The sequence below is a fragment of the Coregonus clupeaformis genome, chromosome 8, assembly GCF_020615455.1.
Source record: "Coregonus clupeaformis isolate EN_2021a chromosome 8, ASM2061545v1, whole genome shotgun sequence".
Lineage (NCBI taxonomy): Eukaryota > Metazoa > Chordata > Actinopteri > Salmoniformes > Salmonidae > Coregonus > Coregonus clupeaformis.
The window spans coordinates 48,026,239-48,048,631 of NC_059199.1; the positions used below are offsets into that span (position 1 = coordinate 48,026,239).

The window sequence follows — 22,393 nt, forward strand, 5'->3', positions numbered from 1 at the left end:
AGGTAAAAAAAAGGAAAATAATATCTTGCTTGCCAGGGCTTTTTTCAGGAACCCAGCAGTTTCTTGTGACCGCAGAGTATTTACTCTGCTGAGTGAGTTGGTAAGGAACCTTAATCGAGTATGAATTAATGACAACACAAAAGTGAATCCTTATGGTAGTTCATTGCTTCAGTTTTTACCCCCATCAGCCTCTTATCAACCAATGTTAGTGACGGTGTAGGGGAAGCTACTCTGAAAAGATAGTTACCAAGCTACCAAATACTTCACACTGAAAGAAGTTAAGTTAAACATGTTTGCATATGTCAATCTGAAATGGCATAGACTATAATTACAAGAACAGATCACTTTGGGGTCATATGTTAACATAATGTGTAATTTAGCCTATTAAACACAAGTGAGAGAATTATGCAGGTCTGATGCAGACAAAGAAAGGAAATGATTGCCCACTTCACCCATATTTTATTTTTGCAAAAAAGTAGTCTGTAGTTCCAATAATTGTCTACACCACTACATGGCAAAAAAGTAATTAACTATTGAAAACACTACCTACATTTGAATGTACTTCAACTACCACCAAGCTAATGCAAAATGTAGCTAAATGACTAGTTGAACTACATGTAGTTCACTACTTCTCTACACTGAGATATACAACCTGGTCCCAGATCTGCTTGTGCTCTTGCCAACTCCATTGGTAATTGTCAAGCCAAACATGGCATGAAAATAATGGGTGACAAGGAGTTGACATGATAGTACAGACTGGCACTAACATAAAACAGGGATGAAGAACAAACAGATACAGATAATGAGTCAGTCATCTGTGATCTTGAAGGTACAGTAGGGAGCAGCCTATGGAGTTCTGTTCATGTTTGACTTTTACATTCAAGTCAAAAACACCGTTTTAACAGTGACAACATAGAGATTTTGGCTAAACAAACAGACACTTCCAAAGTTAATGAATAGCTCGGTAAATATGATTTTTTTGTCTGTGTCACTTGAAATTACCTGTGCGGATGTGCCTCCGCAGTAAAGCGAGGAGTGACATTTCTGTAGGGTGGGATTTTACGCGCATGCCTGATGCTGTTGCGCACGGGAGGTAGTAGGCTACACGATGCATTTCACATTAGTTGAAGTTGAGAAGGGTACAGTACAGTATCGGATCTTGACTCGTCATAATTTGTAGTCAACTTTTCTGCCGGAGAAAAGCTGCAAGCTACAGGTTGGTGACTGAAACAAAGGAACTTCATTTGGCAAGGAGCTGTAAATTGGGGGTATGATATTTTACAATCATTTGTATGAGTTTTATAACGAATAATAACACAATTATGAGAGCCAATATGATCAATATTAGATTTAAAGCGAGATTAAGTGAATAGTGTTGTTTATTCTTACTTTTACTAGCCTACATTTTAGTCAGTGAAGCACCTGGATAATACAGTTGGTGATGCGAATCGACTCACCTGGCGAATCGTCCGTCGTTAGACCCTTCAGTTCTAGCCTACTGACTATTTTATCTGATAAAATATGTGTTATATGTTAACTATTGTCATACATTGGGAAAGGTATTTATGCTTATTTTTATCAAGGGAACAGAAAATCGCGTGACGTTTTAGGTCAAGATATCTGGACACTCGACGTCCACAAGACAGATCACAGCTCGAGAGATCTTTCACACGACTCACCTGTCTGTCTGTCTGTCTGTCTCAGACAGTACAGTATTCCACCTGAGAAACTCTGTGATATGTCTATCATACACACAAGATTCGACATGAAGCAGATGCTCAAACACAATGCTCTTTAGAAGGAACATTTATTGTTTTGTTTTTCATTACACAAGCCACAGTTCATTACACAAGCCACAGGCAGAGCATCGAATTTGTCTTCTCTCTCTCTCTCTCTCTCTCTCTCTCTCTCTCTCTCTCTCTCTCTCTCTCTCTCTCTCTCTCTCTCTCTCTTCTCTCTCTCTTTATCTCATGTTCGCTTTGTCTTTCTCTCTCCGTCCCTTCCTTAATGTTTTTCTATCTCAGCCAACAAATGGTTGTATGTCCTCTTTATCTCTCTTTAAACGTTATATATCCCGTTGCACAGATGCTTAGCATCCGTCCCTTCTCTCCTAGGGCTCTGGACTGACAGGATATATCATAGGATGTAGCCAAATTTTTCTTTAGAATGAGGAAACTAACTGAGGGATGTTGGGGGTTGGGGTTAGCTGCCTTGGACAGAGACCATTTTGAACAGGTACAATTTATAGAGAGGAGAACAAGGAGTCCTTAGATGAGACGGGCCCTTCTGTAACGGTTGCCCCCAAGTCAATCTCTCTGTTTGAATTACATGGATTCTGACACGTTAATGTTGAATAATAACACACAGAACATATTATTTGCTCACACATTCAAACTAAGAGCTTGATTAACAGTGTCTTGATATGGTGGGGGGAAACACCAAATGGAATAGTTTCTGCATGTATTCAGCAAACTCTATATCCATGTCATCATGTGAGTTCGACACACTTTGGGTGAAATTAACATAGCTCTTTAATTATTTAAACAATCGGCTTTTTGTGAGGAGTCTTTCCCTGTGAGTAACCAGCAGAAATGTGGTGGCAGCCAGAAAGAACTGCTTCATTATTTTTTAGAAAAGGAGGAATTTGCCGTTTTTAGAACAGAGGGAGGGTGGAAGAAAAATGCATTTGTTTGTTATTTTCAATCCCAACATTCGATTTACCACATGATTCTGCCACGTTCTGACCACAGTCTCATTCTTCTGACATTCTTCTCATTGGGGAAGGTTGGGTCTGTGTACAATCATTGGAGCAGAGCCAAACGGTTTCCAGGACTTCTGGAGATGGACAAGTCTTTCCCAGACTGGGAATGCATCCCAAATGGCACCTTATTCCCTATATAGAGCACTACTTTTGGAATATTATGATTTGGGACACAACCTGGTACGGGCTCAGGCCATGATTAGGGCCAATGACCCATAGGTTATAAATTATTCACTACTATTATCACACTGTTGTTTCTGTTTCCATTTCGATGTAGTTAAATGGATAAATTCATTTACTTATTTATCCATTGTCTCCAGAAACAGTGCATTCCACTCTATCTCAAATTTCCTCGAACTCCCTCTCTCCCAAAAAAATTCTGTTGGGGTCTACAACCATTTGTCTCAACAGTCCAAAACTGCTTACACATGTAGATGTTACTCAAAAACAAAGACAAATAAATCTTACAGCAGCAATGAAACAAAGGCAACAGGCTGTAGGGTTGCCGTGGGCTCTGGGAAAATAAACACAGTTGATACCATTAACACCCGGGGCCTGGGGTTGGATGGATGCTCGCTCCACTGGCTACCGGCATCTGATGCTGGGAAAATATGTTTACGTGCATATTTGTTTTGGATAATGACTGACTGCTGATTGTGCACATCAAGCCAACTTTATTTATTTATTCTTTGGTCAAATTCCCACTGCAAAATAATCCAAATGAAACAGACTGTTGCCAAAAGCAACTTTGCTCCAGAAGAGGATGCTAGTGACGTCTCTTGCCTTCTTATCTCCATGACTACCTTTGAATAGAAAGAGGAGATTATATCTATTCCCCTTTTTAATTGATTTTCTTCAGATTATCTTCTAATTTAAAGCACTTATTTTTTGTTATCTTTACTAGACTGAGTTCTGCACCAGGTCATACTCAGGCCTTTCCTTTCCTTTGTTCATGAACATAGCATAGGTCTACCACACAGAGCGAAGAAGGCATTGGCACAGTGACGTCTTTTTATTTGTTGTCGGATTTGGCCTTTTGTTTTAGTACACACCAGAGGTGGTGAGGGAAGGACATAGCTCTAAGAAGGCTTTCAGCTGCAGCTTGCATTGTTCTCTACGGGGTATAAACAGACAGCTGGGGGCCCAAAGCTAAACACAGCCAAGCACGTACCCTCTCATTAATTACGCTTTTATTGTTCCTCAAAGGGCAGGTGAAAGATTACAGGCTCAGTATTTCTGTTTTAATGTCAGCAAGGGATATTTTAATTACTACCCTACGAGCAAGTGGAGACATTAATCAGTCCGTGCTTGTAATTAAATTCAGATAAGAATGAAGATTAGGTAAAGTCTTCACTTGTCTTGAGTTGATAGTATCATCATTGCCCAGTGTGTGTTTCCCAGTGCAATTTTGTCTGTTTTCAACACATTGATTGAAGTGACCTCAGAAGGACATTGGTAAAGGAATGTTGGGCATGGTCGATGTTCAAGTATCCAAAACGAGGTGTTTTGCGTTTGGAATGTTGAAACAGACAGAAATTGCATATCAACTTGATGAGAGCTAACTCTGTTCATTTTGGTTTGTGTGTGCGTGCAGGCAGCTAACAGTGCCTTGTGATCCGGCAGGAAGTCAGTCACTTCACATTGGGTCTCTTTGTACTGGGATAAAAGAGAGAGGGAGCAGTCATCCGACCGATGGCTGTAAGGGACAAGCCTTTCCTTTTTTTCTGGAACATTTTACTTCACCATCCATGCTATAGCTACAGGAGCTTTACATGTGTTTATAGCAACGTTCAGCCCATCAATATCCTTCTCTGTGAGAGCTATGTTGTGTGACCCAAAAATGTCAGACAAAATGTTAACTGTTCTGGGCAGGAACATTATTAAACATAGGCTAATCCGGTTTCATGGAAAATAAATATTCAAGTATAAAGTGGGGTAACTATTAAATGACTGCTGACTGTGTGATCACGCTCTCCGTTGCCGATGTGAGTAAAACCTTTAAATAGGTTAACATTCACAAGGCCGCAGGGCCAGACGGCTTACCAGGACGTGTACTCAGAGCATGCGCTTATCAACTGGCAAGTGTCTTCACTGACATTTTCAACCTCTCCCTGACCCAGTTTGTAATACCTACATGTTTCAAGCAGACCAACATAGTTCCTATGCCCAAGAAAGACAAGGTAACCTTTCTAAATGACTATCGCCCCTTAGCACTCACATCTGTAGCCATGAAATGCTTTGAAAGGATGGTCATGGCTCACATCAACACCATCATCCCAGACACCCTGGACCCACTCCAATTCACATACCGCCCCAACAGATCCACAGATGACGCAATCTCTATTGCACTCCACATTGCCCTCTCCCACCTGGACAAGAGGAACACCTGTGTGAGAATGCTGTTAATTGAATACAGCTCAGCATTCAACACCATAGTGCCTTCCAATCTCATCACTAAGCTAAGGACCCTGAGATTGAACACCCCCCTCTGCAACTGGATCCTGGACTTCCTGACGGGCCGCCCCCAGGTGGTGATGATAGGTAACAACACATCCGCCATGTTGACCCTCAACACAGGGGCCCCTCAGGGGTGCGTGCTTAGTCCCCTCCTGTACTCCCTGTTCACCCACGACTGCGTGGCCGTGCACGACTCCAACACCATCATTAAGTTTGCTGACGACATGACGGTGGTAGGCCTGATCACCGACGACGATGAGACAGCCTATAGGGAGGAGGTAAGAGACCTGGTAGTGTGGTGCCAAGGCAACAACCTCTCCCTCAACGTCAGAAAGACAAAGGAGCTGACCATGGACTATGGGAAACGGAGGGCCGAGCATGCCCCCATCCACATCGACGGGGCTGTAATGGAGTGGGTCAAGAGCTTCAAGTACCTTGGTGTCCACATCACTAAGGATCTATCATGGTCCACACACACCAACACAGTCGTGAAGAGGGCACGACAACGCTTCTTCCCCCTCAGGAGGCTGAAAAGATTTGGCATGAGCCCTCAGATCCTCAAAAAGTTCTATAGCTGCACCATTGAGAGCATCTTGACTGGCTGCATCAGGTAGTGCGTACGGCCCAGTACATCACTGGGTCCGAGCTCCCTGCCATCCAGGCAGTGTCAGAGGAAGGCCCTATAAATGGTCAGAGACTCCAGCCACCCAAGTCATAGACTGTTCTCTCTGCTACCGCACGGCAAGCAGTACCAATGCACCAAGTCTGGAACCAATAGGACCCTGAACAGCTTCTACCACCAAGCCATAAGACTTCTAAATAGTTAACCAAATAGCTACCCGGACTATCTACATTAACCCGTTTTCCGCTAACTCTTTTTGACTCATCACATATACTGCTACTGTTTGTTATCTATCCTGTTGTCTATTTTATACACTGGTCAAAAAAATAAAGGGAACACTAAAATAACACATCCTAGATCTGAATGAATGATATAATCTTATTAAATACTTTTTTCTTTACATAGTTGAATGTGCTGACAACAAAATCACACAAAAATGATCAATGGAAATCAAATTTATCAACCCATGGAGGTCTGGATTTGGAGTCACCCTCAAAATTAAAGTGGAAAACCACACTACAGGCTGATCCAACTTTGATGTAATGTCCTTAAAACAAGTCAAAATGAGGCTCAGTAGTGTGTGTGGCCTCCACGTGCCTGTATGACCTCCCTACAACGCCTGGGCATGCTCCTGATGAGGTGGCCGGATGGTCTCCTGAGGGATCTCCTCCCAGACCTGGACTAAAGCAAGTGGATGGAGCTAGACATGATGTCCCAGATGTGCTCAATTGGATTCAGGTCTGGGGAACGGGCGGGCCAGTCCATAGCATCAATGCCTTCCTCTTGCAGGAACTGCTGACACACTCCAGCCACATGAGGTCTAGCATTGTCTTGCATTAGGAGGAACCCAGGGCCAACCGCACCAGCATATGGTCTCACAAGGTGTCTGAGGATCTCATCTCGGTACCTAATGGCAGTCAGGCTACCTCTGGCGAGCACATGGAGGGCTGTGCGGCCCCCCAAAGAAATGCCACCCCACACCATGACTGACCCACCGCCAAACCGGTCATGCTGGAGGATGTTGCAGGCAGCAGAACGTTCTCCACGGCGTCTCCAGACTCTGTCCCGTCAGCACAGGGCACCAGTGGCGAATTTGCCAATCTTGGTGTTCTCTGGCAAATGCCAAACGTCCTGCACGGTGTTGGGCTGTAAGCACAACCCCCACCTGTGGACGTCGGGCCCTCATACCACCCTCATGGAGTCTGTTTCTGACCGTTTGAGCAGACACATGCACATTTGTGGCCTGCTGGAGGTCATTTTGCAGGGCTCTGGCAGTGCTCCTCCTGCTCCTCCTTGCACAAAGGCGGAGGTAGCAGTCCTGCTGCTGGGTTGTTGCCCTCCTACGTCCTCCTCCACGTCTCCTGATGTACTGGCCTGTCTCCTGGTAGTGCCTCCATGCTCTGGACACTACGCTGACAGACACAGCAAACCTTCTTGCCACAGCTCGCATTGATGTGCCATCCTGGATGAGCTGCACTACCTGAGCCACTTGTGTGGGTTGTAGACTCCGTCTCATGCTACCACTAGAGTGAAAGCACCGCCAGCATTCAAAAGTGACCAAAACATCAGCCAGGAAGCATAGGAACTGAGAAGTGATCTGTGGTCACCACTTGCAAAACCAGTCCTTTATTGGGGGTGTCTTGCTAATTGCCTATAATTTCCACCTGTTGTCTATTCCATTTGCACAACAGCATGAGACATTTATTGTCAATCAATGTTGCTTCCTAAGTGGACAGTTTGATTTCACAGAAGTGTGATTGCCTTGGAGTTACATTGTGTTGTTTAAGTGTTCCCTTTATTTTTTTTAGCAGTGTATATACTGTACATATCTACCTCAATTACCTCATACCCCTGCACACAGTGTATATAGCCAAGTTATTGTTTCTCATAGTGTATTTATTATTACTTTTGTTATTACGTGTTTTACTTTTCTATTATTTTCTTTCTCTCTGCATTGTTGGGAAGGGCCCGTAAATAAGTATTTCACTGTTAGTCTACACCTGTTGTTTATGAAGCATGTGATTAATAAAATGTTTTTTCCCCCTGTTATTACTGTATATTACTGTTTCATATAATCAGTCTGGGTAGTTTTAGGGTGTTACTGTACCGGATAAAGTACTGATTAGTCATTAGTCATTTTACCATAGTCAAAAAGCCTTTCTTTAGAACATATAAGTACTGTGTCAAGAAACAGCACACACTTTTACGACCACACACTCCTGTGGAAACTCATTGGTTCACACATGATAATGAGGAATGACTGGGGGTGAGTCCCAAATGGCACCTTATTCCCTACATAGTGCACTACTTTTGACCAGATATGGGCCCTGGTCAAAAGTAGTATATGTGTAGAAAATATGGTGCCATTTGGGACACACTGCGGGAAAAACAATACTGATGGGCATGGAGTCTACAAGGTGTCGAAAGCGATCCCAAGGGATGCTGGCACATGTTGAATCCGATGCTTCCCACAGTTGTGTCAAGTTGGCTGGATGCTCATTGGGAGGTGGACCATTTTGATACACACGGGAAACTGTTTAGCGTGAAAACCCCAGCAGCATTGCAGTTCTTGACACTCAAACTGGTGCGCCTGGCACCTACTACCATACCCCGTTCAAAGGTACTTAAATATACTGTCTGAATGGCACACATACACAATCCATGTCTCAATTGTCTCGAGGCTTAAAAATCCTTCTTTAACCTGTCTTCTCCCCTTCATCTACACTGATTGAAGTGGTTTAACAGGTGACATCAATAAGGGATCATAGCTTTCACCTGGTCAGTCTGTCATTGAAAGAGCAGGTGTTCCTAATGTTTTGTACACTCAGTGTATATTCAGTCAATAAAAATTGAAATCATAATATCAACTGGTTATATTATATTGTGGAACACATTCACCCCATGCTTCCTGAAGCACCTCCCACAAGTTGGATTGGCTTGATGGGCACTTCTTAAGTACCATACGGTCAAGCTGCTCCCACAACAGCTCAATAGGGTTGAGATCCGGTGACTGTGCTGGCCACTCCATTATAGACAGAATAACAGCTGACTGCTTCTTCCCTAAATAGTTATTGCATAGTTTGGAGCTGTGCTTTGGGTCATTGTCCTGTTGTAGGAGGAAATTGGCTCCAATCAAGCGCTGTCCACAGGGTATGGCATGGCGTTGCAAAATGGAGTGATATTTTTTTTTATTTCCCACTTTACCACCACCAAAGCAGCCCCAGACCATCACATTGCCTCCACCATGCTTGACAGATGGCATCAAGCACTCCTCCAGCATCTTTTCATTTGGTCTGCGTCTTACAAATGTTCTTCTTTGTGATCCAAACACCTCAAACTTCGATTCGTCTGTCCATAACACTTTTTTCCAATCTTCCTCTGTCCAGTGTCTGTGTTCTTTTGCCCATCTTAATCTTTTCTTTTTATTGGCCAGTCTGAGATATGGCTTTTTCTTTGCAACACTGCCTAGAAGGTCAGCATCCCGGAGTCACCTCTTCACTGTTGACGTTGAGACTGGTGTTTTGCAGGTACTATTTAATGAAGCTGCCAGTTGAGGACCTGTGAGGCGTCTGTTTCTCAAACTAGACACTCTAATGTTTTTGTCCTCTTGCTCAGTTGTGCACCGGGGCCTCCCACTCCGCTTTCTATTATGGTTAGAGCCAGTTTGCGCTGTTCTGTGAAGGGAGTAGTACACAGCGTTGTACGAGATCTTCAGTTTCTTGGCAATTTCTCGCATGGAATAGCCTTCATTTCTCAGAACAAGAATAGACTGACAAGTTTCAGAAGAAAGTTATTTGTTTCTGGCCATTTTGAGCCTGTAATCGAACCCACAATTGCTGATGCTCCAGATACTCAGCTAGTCTGAAGGCCAGTTTTATTGCTTCTTTAATCAACACAACAGTTTTCAGCTGTGCTAACATAATTGCAAAAGGGTTTTCTAATGATCAATTAGCCTTTTAAAATGATAAACTTTGATTAGCAAACACAACGTGCCATTGGAACACAGGAAAGATGGTTGCTGATAATGGGCCATTATGCCTATGTAGATATTCCATAATAAATCAACAGTTTCCAGCAATAATAGCCATTTACAACATTAACAATGTCTACACTGTATTTCTGATCAATTTGATGTTATTTTAATGGACAAAAAAATTGCTTTTCTTTCGAAAGAAATTACATTTCTAAGTGACCGCAAACTTTTGAACGGTAATGTGTGAATTTAGGGTTGGATCAGAATCGCTGTTATAATCATTGGCCAGAACGGAGAATTAAGTAAAACCACAAGGCCAAATCCCTATCTCTATCAATGGCTAATTTAGGAAAGGGCCGATTCTAGCTACAGTTGAAGTCGGAAGTTTACATACACCTTAGCCAAATACATTTAAACTCAGTTTTTCACAGTTCCTGACATTTAATCCTAGTAAAAATTCCCTGTCTTAGGTCAGTTAGGATCACCACTTTATTTTAAGAATGTGAAATGTCAGAATAATAGTAGAGAGAATTATTTATTTCAGTTTTTATTTCTTTCATCACATTCCCAGTGGGTCAGAAGTTTACATACACTCAATTAGTATTTGGTAGCTTTGCTTTTAAATTGTTTAACTTGGGTTAAACGTTTCGGGTAGCCATCCACAAGCTTCCCACAATAAGTTGGGTGAATTTTGGCCCATTCCTCCTGACAGAGCTGGTGTAACTGAGTCAGGTTTGTAGGCCTCCTTGCTCACACATGCTTTTTCAGTTCTGCCCACACATTTTCTATAGGATTGAGGTCAGGGCTTTGTGATGACCACTCCAATACCTTTACTTTGTTGTCCTTAAGCCATTTTGCCACAACTTTGGAAGTATGCTTGGGGTCATAGTCCATTTGGAAGACCCATTTGCGACCAAGCTTTAACTTCCTGACTGATGTCTTGAGATGTTGCTTCAATATATCCACATAATTTTCCTTCCTTATGATGCCATCTATTTTGTGAAGTGCACCAGTCCCTCCTGCAGCAAAGCACCCCCACAGCATGATGCTGCCACCCTCGTGCTTCACGGTTGGGATGGTGTTCTTCGGCTTGCAAGCATCCCCCTTTATCCTCCAAACATAACGATGGTCATTATGGCTAAACAGTAAAAATTTTGTTTCATCAGACCAGAGGACATTTCTCCAAAAAGTACGATCTTTGTCCCGATGTGCAGTTGCAAACCATAGTCTGGCTTTTTTATGGCGGTTTTGGAGCAGTGGCTTCTTCCTTGCTGAGCGGCCTTTCAGGTTATGTCAATATAGGACTCGTTTTACTGTGGCTATAGATACTTTTGTACCTGTTTCCTCCAGTATCGTCACAAGGTCCTTTGCTGTTGTTCTGGGATTAATTTGCACTTTTCGCACCAAAGTACGTTCTTCTCTAGGAGACAGAACGCGTCTCCTTCCTGAGCGGTATGACAGCTGCGTGGTCCCATGGTGTTTATACTTGCGTACTATTGTTTGTACAGATGAACGTGGTACCTTCAGGCGTTTGGAAATTGCTCCCAAGGATGAACCAGACTTGTGGAGGTCAATTAGCCTATCAGAAGCTTCTAATGCCATGACATCAATGTCTGGAAATGTCCAAGCTGTTTAAAGGCACGGTCAACTTAGTGTATGTAAACTTCTGACCCACTGGAATTGTGAGACAGTGAATTATAAGTGAAATAATCTGTCTGTAAACAATTGTTGGACAAAGTAGATGTCCTAACCGACTTGCCAAAACTATAGTTTGTTAACAAGACATTTGTGGAGTGGTTGAAAAACGAGTTTTAATGACTCCAACCGACTTCAACTGTAGCTAGTTAGCCACCAGAGGACAACAACAATGTCAAGAATGAGGTTTGACTTGTGATGTGTTTGGTCTGAACTCTTTCTGACAAGACAGCATCAGTTAGATACGCTACACATACTGAGACAGAGGGGCGCTGTTTTGTTCGCTCAGATGCTTTCTCCGGTGAGACACATTCAGCCTCTTGTGAATGGCAGGAAATTTATGAAACACAGAAAGTCGAAAGATACACTATTTTGTATGTTTTAGTCTTTTTTGGGGGGGAAGCCTGGCATCCATGAATACACGCCACTGGTGTAGAGGGAGTGGTCAGAACGCAATTGAGTGAGCAAGACATGGAGGGGAAAGGGAATTTAATAAGAAGAACTGTTTGATGCATTGCTTGGTTTCTTTTTTGTTTTCCCCCGCAAATGCACATGTACAAATGCAACTCTAAAGTCAAAGCAAATTAACGTTGTCTTCAAGACAAACATTTTACTAAATAGTTTTACAGTATTTGAAAAAATATATCTGGTTAAAGATCGAGTTTTGACGTGTACTCAAGTGCTCGATACTCATGCCCATCCCTATAAAATAATATTGTTCCTTGAGTTTTGTCGAGTTTAGTGTGACGAAAAATAGCTAGCTAGCAGCTAACTGGTCTCTCAAGTCTCGTGATTGAGCAGCCCAAGGCAGAGCCATTGCTATGGATACTCACACACGCAGACTAGCAGCAGAATGTATGCAGCGCGAAAAGCGCAGGGAGCGAGGGACAGACAGAGACAAGCATCTAATGGATACTAACAAAGGAAGTTATCTCTGATTTCGGGCAGAGCCTTAAATTTGGCAAAAGCAATCTGGACAGGGTAGGGTAGGGCCTGAACGTCGCAGGCATGTGTAGGACTCAGGCTTAAAATTCATGCTTGTGCAGGGCTCTAATTTGAATATCAGTGGAAAGTGCAATAGGTCACCCAGCACATGTCAACAAGAACAACCACCTGAAGAGTATTTTTTTTTATCCTAGGAAGAAACTGGTAATGTTATCCAAGGAAGTAGGCTACCTACACACTACTGTAGGATTGTTCCATTTCAGACAAAGGCTCCTTTCTCTTTTCTCTTGCTCCTAGGTGTCATGGGGTTTCATCATGGAACATCCTGCTTTGTAAAGCATAGGGCACACTAGACTCCTCTGCTGGGAAAATAAACACACAGTGTGCATCCCAAATGGCACCCTATTCCCTTTATAGTACACTACTTTTGATCAGAGCCCCATTGGTCCTGGTCAAAGTAGTGGACTGTATAGGGTACAGGTTACCATTTAGGAAGAACCCACGCAGACAGAGAAGCACCCTGCAGTAGAACTCACACACATGCAGTTCCAACTGGCTCCGCACTCTGAAGAAAATGTCAGGTTAGAAAGAAAGAAAACAACTTCAGAGAACCTTGAAGGGACAGAGAGCGGCCTGGTCGGTTGTTGGGCCATGTGGGAGACGAAGAGAGAGTGTGTGTTGCTGTCTGGCTCACAGTACAAAGCCTTCAGAGTCAATGACTCCGATTAATCTTTCACCAGCGTGGACAATATATCACTGAAGAATATCCATGTGTCCGCTGGGGCTGGAAGTGCGAAATGCAGAGTTATAACAGAAGTGTGCTAGGAGAGAAAAACACGTCTCCCATTGATGGATTTCTGTTTGACTTAACGTCTCACTGGGAGCAGGACGCGGAGACACAGATACATTTATGTATACTGATAAAAAATATAAACGCAGCAAGCAACAATTTCAAAGATTTTACTGAGTTACAGTTCATATAAGGAAATCATAATCTATGGATTTCAACTGACTGGGCAAGGGTGCAGCCATTGGTATAGGCCCATCCACTTGGCAGCCAGGCCCACCCACTGAGGAGCCAGGCCCAGCCAATCAGAATGAGTTTTTCCCCACAAAAGGGCTTTATTACAGACAGAAATACTCATCAGCTGCTCATTGTTGTTCAGTGAAGGATAGGTCCAATCCATCTGTGGCTCCGAAAACAATGACGCAATAGATTTAAATTATCAAAAAGAAAGGGCTTGGTTTATATTTTGATTTTGGGTCAGACATATACATTTTTATGGTTAACATTTGTATGACTTTCAAAACATAGAAAGGAATGTCATAATGCCTATACTTGTCGACACAACAGCTGGAGTACAAATAATGTATTTGCAGATGTCATACTGGGGCCTCAGAGAGCTGTGTGGGGACTATGCCCGGAAGGAAGGCCATTGTTGCATCAGTGCAGTGGTTCTAGGGATGGATGGACTAGAATAGCTAGAAGCCTAACCTCTTGAGAGACATTAGCAGGGGAAGTCAAGCTGATTTCCACCGCTCTCACAATAAACGGACATGAAACAGATATGGAGTGTGATGGACTTGTCTGTTTTGTGTTCCGTCCAAGTGTCTTTGACCTTGTAAAGTATCAAACCTCTTTAGGCTGATGCAGCCTAGCTGATGGGGGAGGAGGATATGGCTCAATGTTCCCATTACAAATGCGCTGCTGCTATGACATTTTGTGGAGGTTAGCTAAGTTTTCAGTTGCTTAATTATAAACAAAAGAGACAAATAGGGTGGATAAAACAGAAGTTGTTCTTTCGCCAGGTCTTCTGTCTTGTGTGCTTGCCATCGTGTATAAATGGTGGTAATAATGGTAAATAAAGTCTGAGGCTAGTCATTTGAATGGCACGTACACCCCACTGCTGAGCCGACTCATTAATGGACCAGATGCGAATAACTTGTGGGTTCCAGTACATTTAACTCAATACCTGTAAAAAACAACTGCAACTGTGGGATGGAATTCCTTTCATGAGCAATGGTTGATTCAACCCCCCCTGTTTTATATCAAGCCAACCCTGTGTGTGCAAAATGCATTTCCAAGAAATGAGGTCTGCTTGGTTCGGAACTCCACGTGAGCGTGCCAAATGGCCCTTTGGGTCCTGGTCAAAAGTAGTGCATTATACAGGTATAGGGAATAGGGTGCCATTTGGGATGCAGCCCAGTTCCTGGGTTCAATCACCACTAGGACATGGAGCCTGTGAGGCTGTGACTTCAGCTCTGTCTGCTGAGTGGGAGCTGCTAAACCCTTCACCCCCAGGGCTTTCCCTTCCCTTTAAAACCCACCGCCTGAAGCTCAGCTGCACATCACTGAACCCGCAACCCTTCTCCTCGCTTTTTGACATTCTGAAAGCATTTCAAGGGTGTTCTTTGCCTCAAAAAGAGGGAAAATATTATAAACAAAATGGCTTCCAAGATAAACATTTGTGTCTGCCTTTAGAGTCTCTGTCAATGCCATGTTCCTGACAATGTTTTCTTGAGCCTGTGTTAGCTAAACTCTTGAGACCTTTCTCCACTCATGTAATTCCAACCTTTATCCCCCCACTTCCCAGTTTTTGCTACTCTACACCATGGTTGCTTCCCAAATGGCACCCTATTCCCTATATAGCGCACTACTTTTGATCAGGGCCCATATGGTTCTGGTCAAAAGTAGTGCACTATGTAGGAACTAGGGTGCCATTTGGGACACATCCCATTTGTACCCCGTTGGACCCTGTTTGCCCTTCCCATTCTATAGGAAAAGCTACAGACGCAATCCCATACTCTGTTTCCCTTTCGCTACTGGGGTACATGTATCTGACATGGTGTCACATACTCTCGCAGCTCCCTACAGACTTAAGAAATAGCCTGGAGGGTGTTCTGATTGTCTCAGTATAGTAGAGCTGTCAGGCGTATTTCCACCACGTCCTTCCTATTCACCATATGAGATGTCAATCACCTGATTAGAACATGTAGTCAGGAATGTTTCCCAGGGTGAATCAGGGGCTTTGGCAGCCTGAGTGCCAGATCTGTTTCTGTTCTCTTGCCAACTTCTTATGGAATTGTAATGCAAAACCTTGTTTGGCTTGACAATAAAAATGGAGTAGTCAAAAGCACAAATAGATCTGGGACCAGGCTAGGGCCTTGGAGGTCCATGGTGTCTAAACAGCATTAAGTTAAGCTGATCTGTTAGTATGCCGCTGACAGAGTGTGTTAGGGTAGTGTGTGCAATATGTATTATGTATTTGGTTGTACGAGACGTGTACAACATGTATGACATGGGTAACGTGCAATGTATGTATTATGTTGAGTGTGTTTTGTACAGTGTCTATTTTGTATACAGCAGTAGACAATTTCCCCCTCTGGGGCATTAAAGGTCATCCTATCCTACTGTTGACTGGTTGCCTTGGATACTTACTTCTAGGCAAATACATTTTAGTTTTTATTTTATTTGCATGGGAATCTCTCTCCTCTCTCTCTGTCTCTCTCCTCTCTCCCTCTCTCCTCTCTCCCTCTCTCTCTCTCTCTCTCTCTCTCTCACTCCCCTCACTGCCCCCCCCCCCCTCCTCCCTCACACGTTCACAGCGCTGTCCTCATTCCTCTCCTCCTTTGCTCAGCAAGCGTTCACTCACTGTGGTTGTGATGTTTCCTTTCAGGAGGTGAATCGGGGATAAGACAACATGAGTGACCGTTTTGACTGTGGCGAGTGCAAGGAGTCCCTGTACGGACGCAAATACATCCAAGTGGAGGACGTTCCCCACTGTATCCCCTGCTATGACCGCCTGTATGCCAACACATGTCAGGAGTGTAAGGAGCTCATCGCACACAATGCACGGGTAAGCATAAACGGTATGATCTAGGTGTGTGTGAATGTGTTTAGCATATGTTGTGTGTGTGTGAATGTGTCTACATGTGGCAAGTGGTTGTTTTCTGTCTACAGTTGTTTGAATGTGTGGTCACTTCTGAAGTAGAGTGTGTGCGTATGTGTGCATTTGTCCTTGTCCATGTGTTCGATTATAATGGCTTCTAAAGAGCTGGAGTTCTTGGAAAACACAACTTTCCTGCTCTTTTGGCAAATACCAAGACATCTGCAAATCCCCTTTGAGCTGCTCCAGGCAGACATTAAGGCCTTTTGGTTAGAGTCAAATGAAAACACAGGGCTGAAGGGAACACCCTTAGACGCCACGGGGCACGGGTGACCTCTGAGTTATGGACTCTCTCAGAGGGACTGGCAGTAAATAAATCTCCTGTTAGCTTTGGCCCTCCTCCTCCTCCTCCTCCTCCTCCTCCTCCTCCACACAGTACTTACCGCACTCATCCCTCTCTGTCCAATTCCCCTTTACTAACACTGTGAAAACCCACCAACGGGTCAAATCAAATGGATTATTATTGTTTTCACCCCGAACATAATGCGAGACATTAATCATGCAATGTGTGTTAGCCGTGTTTGCTTGCACTACAGTTGATCTGGAACATACTGTAAGCGGTGGATTATTTAAAACATCTCTTTGTGGACACTGTTTCAATATTTACTCAAATGGTTTATATTGAAGTTAGAGTTATGCAGTAAAACCTCCTTGTTAACAGATCTAATCTAGCTCATTGTCATATAAACATAAATGTGAACCAGAGGAGGCTGGTGGGTGGAGATATAGATGGACGGGCTCATTGTAATGGCTGGAATGGAAAGGAAAGGTATCAAACACATCAAACCATTCCAGCTATTACAATGAGCCTGTCCTCCGATATCTCTGCCCACCAGCTACCACTAATGTGAATGGTCTTTCAATCCGAATATTTCGGACTCTGACCTGCCTTGCCTGGGTCCATCCCTCTTACTCCTCCTCCTCCTCTCCCTCTCCAGGAGCTGTTCTATGAGGACAGACACTACCACCAACACTGTTTCCGTTGTTTCCGCTGTGACCGCTCCCTGGCGGACGAGCCCTTCACCAGCCAGGAGGAGGCGCTGCTGTGCAATGATTGCTATTGCAATGAGTTCTCCTCCAAGTGCGTGGCCTGCGACAAGACCGTCATGCCAGGTACCCAAAGCTGATACTGTTTCCCTTGAGTAGGGAGAGGTACCCTCAAGCAGAACATCGAAACTCTCAGAAACGTGCGGGGATACATGACAACATTACATTTTACATTTTAGTCATTTAGCAGATGTTCTTATCCAGAGCGACTTACAGTTAGTGAGTGCATAAATTTTTTCATACTGGCCCCCCGTGGGAAACAAACCCACAACCCTGGCGTTGCAAGCGCCATGCTCTACCAACTGAGCCACACGGGGCCATACATAACACAACACCAGTGGAGGCTGCTGAGGGGAATGGAGCAAGTGGAATGGCATCAAACCATGTGTTTGCTGTATTTGATACCATTCCACCTATTCCGCTCCGTTGCCTCAGTCAGTGTCACTAAAGTGTAGAGGTAGGGGTTCTCACACCCAGGCGTGGACAGCATAGGCTGTGTCCCAAATGGCACCCTATTCCCTGGGTATAGTGCACTACCTTCAGGGCCCTGGTCAAAAGTAGTGCACTACATAGGGAATAGTTTGCCATTTGGGATGCATCCATGAAAAGGCTAATGTGTTTTTGTTGTTGAGCAGCTAGGGTGTGACAGTGCTTAGATGGGACAGTGCTCGCTCGGCTGAAAGTGCCTCTCAGTTGAATTCTGGCCCCAGGTTCTTTGTGACGGCATGGCAGTGTTACGCCACCAGCAGGGGTGGGTGTCGGATGACTGCAAATTACACAGGATTAAATCTGGACAGGGTGGGGTGTTAGGTTTCTGTGGCAGTTAAACGCTACACTGCGCCCTCGCCCCTTTAAAAAATGCAGCCGGTTACACGTTCAACTGGCCGACCTCCGCATTTTTCAGGTCCCAAAGCTCGTAAAACAAGGGCAATGATTAAGAGGTCTGGTGTTCATTTTCATAGGCATGGCTCGCTTTCTTTTATTTTGGCTACTTTTATTACCTACTTGGAGGAAGTGTGTATTTGTGGAAGACTAAACTGCATACGCTTAAAGTCAGAAGTTCCAAGAACAGTCACCCATAAACCATCATTCTGAAATACCTCCTTACATAAAGCCATTTGGCCCTGACTTGCTGTAACACCACACAGGCATTCTTGATGGCAAAATCCTGTAATATTATTTATACTTTATGAGTTGACTGGGAGGTATATATTGAGTCTGTGTACAAATAGGTACAGTTATTACTGAATCATCCTGTTTTGGCTATAGCAGTAGTGTGAGCACTTGGAGATTACGCAATGCTGTGGGTTGACATTGTAACCCAGAACTCAAGTGGCTGACATGGCACACAAACCTGTAATTGTGATGACTACTCAGATGATGACTCTTGCAGACAGACTGATTTATACCAAAACTGTCTGTCTCCTTCTCTTTGTCTCTCTCTCTCTCTCTCTCTCTCTCTCTCTCTCTCTCTCTCTCTCTCTCTCTCTCTCTCTCTCTCTCTCTCTCTCTCTCTCTCTCTCTCTCGCTCTCTCTCTCTCTCTCTGTCTCTGTCTCTGTCTCTGTCTCTCTCTCTCTCTCTCTCTCTCTCTCTCTCTCTCTCTCTCTCTCTCTCTCTCTCTCTCTCTCTCTCCCCCCTCCCTCTGGCAGGCTCAAAGAAGTTGGAGTATGAGGGCTCTGCATGGCACGAGAACTGCTTTGTGTGCCATGGCTGTGAGAAGCCCATCGGTGCCCAGTCCTTCATCCCAGACAAAGACCACTACTACTGTGTACCGTGCTACGAGGGCAGGTTCGCACCGCAATGCAGCCACTGCAAAAAGGTGAACCAGGATCTCCTCAAATCAACTGCTATCCTTCATCATCCTCTCCCTGTCACTGTTATTGACATGTTCACAGTAGTAGATAGGTTCCTTGTGAAAAACACTTGCTAGATCAAGTGGGTGGTTGATGGGCATGTCTCCTCCGTAGGCGCTGGCGACAGGGGGTGTGAGCTACAAGGATGAGACGTGGCACAAAGAGTGTTTCGTGTGCACGGGATGCAAGATCCCACTGGCCGGCCAGCCCTTCACCTCCCAGGGAGACACGCCCTACTGCGTCAAGTGCTTCAGCAGCATCTACGCACAGAAGTGTGCCTCCTGTAACTCGCCCATCACAGGTTAGTACATTCTCCATTTGACTCGATAATATGGGTTGATTTGAAACACTGTCTGTGTCCCAAATTGCACTTTATATTGCACTACTTTTGTCCAGGGCCCATAGAGCTCTGTTCAAAATGAGTGCACCATAGAGGTAATAGAGTGCCATTTGGGACGCACACAATGTCTTCCCCATTATACCACTTTGTACCATCTCAGCCTAATGCCAGAGCACAGACATACTGTAAATATACTAGTAAAGCCTGCGGCTATGTTTAGAATGCCAATGTTTCAATTAAACACAGGGACCTCAGAGAACTGACAGATCCTCAGCAGGGCTATTATTGTAGCCAACCATAGAATAACCCACAGAACTTAATGTTCAGAATGTAATTTTTTTTTGTGTTGTGTAATGTCTCTCTTATGGCCCACCTGTCAATCCAGGTGAGAGTCAAAGGTCTCTCTGCAGACGTAGACCATGTCCCAAATGGCACCCTATTCACTTTATAGTGCACTACCTTTGACCAGGGCCTATAGGGCTATATAGGAAATAGGGTGCCATTTGAGACGTAACCGTATTCTGTTATAGATGCTAACGAGTGTGTTTTATTTCCCTCCAGGGTTTGGCGAGGGGAAGTATATTTCTTTCCAGGATCGTCAATGGCACCAGCCCTGCTTCAAGTGCTCCCGCTGCTCCGTCTCTCTGGTTGGGGCCGGCTTCTTCCCCGACCGAGACCAGATCCTGTGTGGAGACTGCAACAACGACCAAGAAGACCAATGAGAATCACTGTCTTCGTCCTTCAACTGCACCTGACCAATCACAAATGTACAGTAATAGCTATCAAGTTAGTAACACAGTAGTGTCCACTTCCAGGTTTGTTAACATATACAGTACAGTACAGATGCATCTAAACCTCAACATATTAAAGAAAACACTAAATTTTATACTACATCACCTTAAATATATTTATATAAATATATATATATCTTTTTTTAAATCAGTGTTGCATGTATTCTATGTTGTTAACCTGCCTTTACAACATAAAGCACATTGAAATGTATGTTTAAAGCCAGCAAATAACACAAGTATGATGTGGCTAAAGCTTTTCCTCTTGTAATTTTGTAATATATTTTTGCACATCAACAAATACATTAAATATATTTTTTTCCTAAAGTTTCGTACATATTAATGCACCTGACCTGAGCTCTACTGAAATATGGTGTTAATGATGCACATACAGTGTGAACTAAATATTTTAAGTGCCTTAACAGCTGTATTTGTTTGCAGCTATATCAAAAATTATTAAAATGTTGTCAGAGCTCAGCTTGTCAATTATATTAATTATCTTTCTTTTTTACTATCGCCTTTGTATTCTTTTATATAAACCAAAATGGCCTTTCTTGCCTTGTTTCTGTATGCTGTATTGTAACTATTGTGTAGTGTTACAACTCTAAAGCAATAAAGCGTAATTTATTTACTGTAATAATAACACAACTGGATCAGAATACTGTATTTGTTAAGATTAATATATTGTATTTCTCAAAATGGGCCAAAAGAAACCCTTCATAAGGCTTCTTTGCGGTGTGTATTGTCTTCTGATGAGAACAGCCTTCAGACTTCTGCGTACATTGCACATTACTTTCCTTATTTAACCCCTGGTGTGAACAGATTGAATCATTTTTACGTTGGTTGTGCCAGTGTGGTGGTGCCCAGTGGCCACTCCCTGGAATTCAGTGAAGATTCAGGCAGACCAACACAAAACGCATTGTAGCGGAGGACAAAGGTACAAACTGTCCCCAAAAGGCTGATTGAATCTTTATTCAGAGTGGAATGTAGTTTTCCTCAAACTGCTCAATGACTTGCTAAAGCCACTTTTTGATAATGGTCTGTAAAAGGCTTTACACAGTCTACGCAACGGATCCGACAGAGGTTCGTTTGCGTAGCTCTCTACATAGTTCTACATACTGTTGTGCTGTGGAGAGCCCTTTAAGCATGGCACTATGAAAAAAATCCCATTCCCTCCATATGTACCTCACAAGACTACACAGAGAACAAAAAGTAGCTGGCCTTTTAAACCGAGTTGTTTCTACAGTTAAAAACAGATATGTTGGGTCACGTGAGGTCGAAAGCAAGACACAAGACTGTTCACACATTAATACAGGATTGACAGCCCTATGTGTGTAGTAAGTTGAACTGAAGTTCACAGGAAGTGAGGGGCTATAACCTCTGAAGTCACAAGTGCATGTGCTTGAGGATCCACCCCTCTGAGACCAGCAGACCGGTGTCAACACCCAGGTCAATGCAGTGTGTATGCATCAGTCAAGAATGGGGCTGATAACAAAGACTTACATATGCATGATTCCCATCTACATGAATTCCAGGAACTTACTTATAGATAATAGTAATAGATTAAAATGCATCTCTTGTTCAAACCAGTACATGTGTTTTGTGTCCATGCATTTGACCCATGTTGAAGAGCACACATTTTAAATACCAACTGTGACACAAGCTTGATTCTCATCTCATCAAAAGCCTATCAGATGAGATCAACAATCTATAAAAAAAATAAAAAAATCAAGGGCAATGTTGTTGTGCATTTTTGAGTATTTTTTCCCATGACTTCTCCTGGAATATGGCTGACCCTGTTTGCGGAGATGTAAAAAAGTGGCCTTGTTTGGTCCCACGAGGACTATCAGCCAGGGTTGTGGCCACAACACCCAATGAGATATGTGCATCATAGACTAGTCGATCTGGGGCTTTATCCCCATAGGGCTCTGGTCAAAAGGAGTGCACTATATAGGGAATAGGAT

General features: G+C 43.6%; 1 protein-coding gene across 2 annotated transcripts; it reads left to right on the plus strand.

Moving 5' to 3' along the window:
• The first annotated feature begins 1,113 nt into the window (after positions 1-1,113).
• LOC121571860 (four and a half LIM domains protein 3) lies at positions 1,114-22,156 on the plus strand. 2 transcript variants are annotated; one of them, XM_041883605.2, is made up of 6 exons: positions 1,114-1,268; positions 16,131-16,310; positions 17,339-17,513; positions 19,098-19,267; positions 19,416-19,602; positions 20,203-22,156. In XM_041883605.2, the coding sequence occupies exons 2-6, from the start codon at positions 16,155-16,157 to the stop codon at positions 20,361-20,363; spliced, it is 849 nt and encodes a 282-aa protein (XP_041739539.1). In that variant the 5' UTR covers positions 1,114-1,268; positions 16,131-16,154; the 3' UTR covers positions 20,364-22,156. The 2 variants fall into 2 exon arrangements, with proteins under 2 accessions (XP_041739539.1, XP_041739540.1); XM_041883606.1 differs by having other exon boundaries at positions 1,121-1,216.
• The last annotated feature ends 237 nt before the right edge of the window (positions 22,157-22,393 follow it).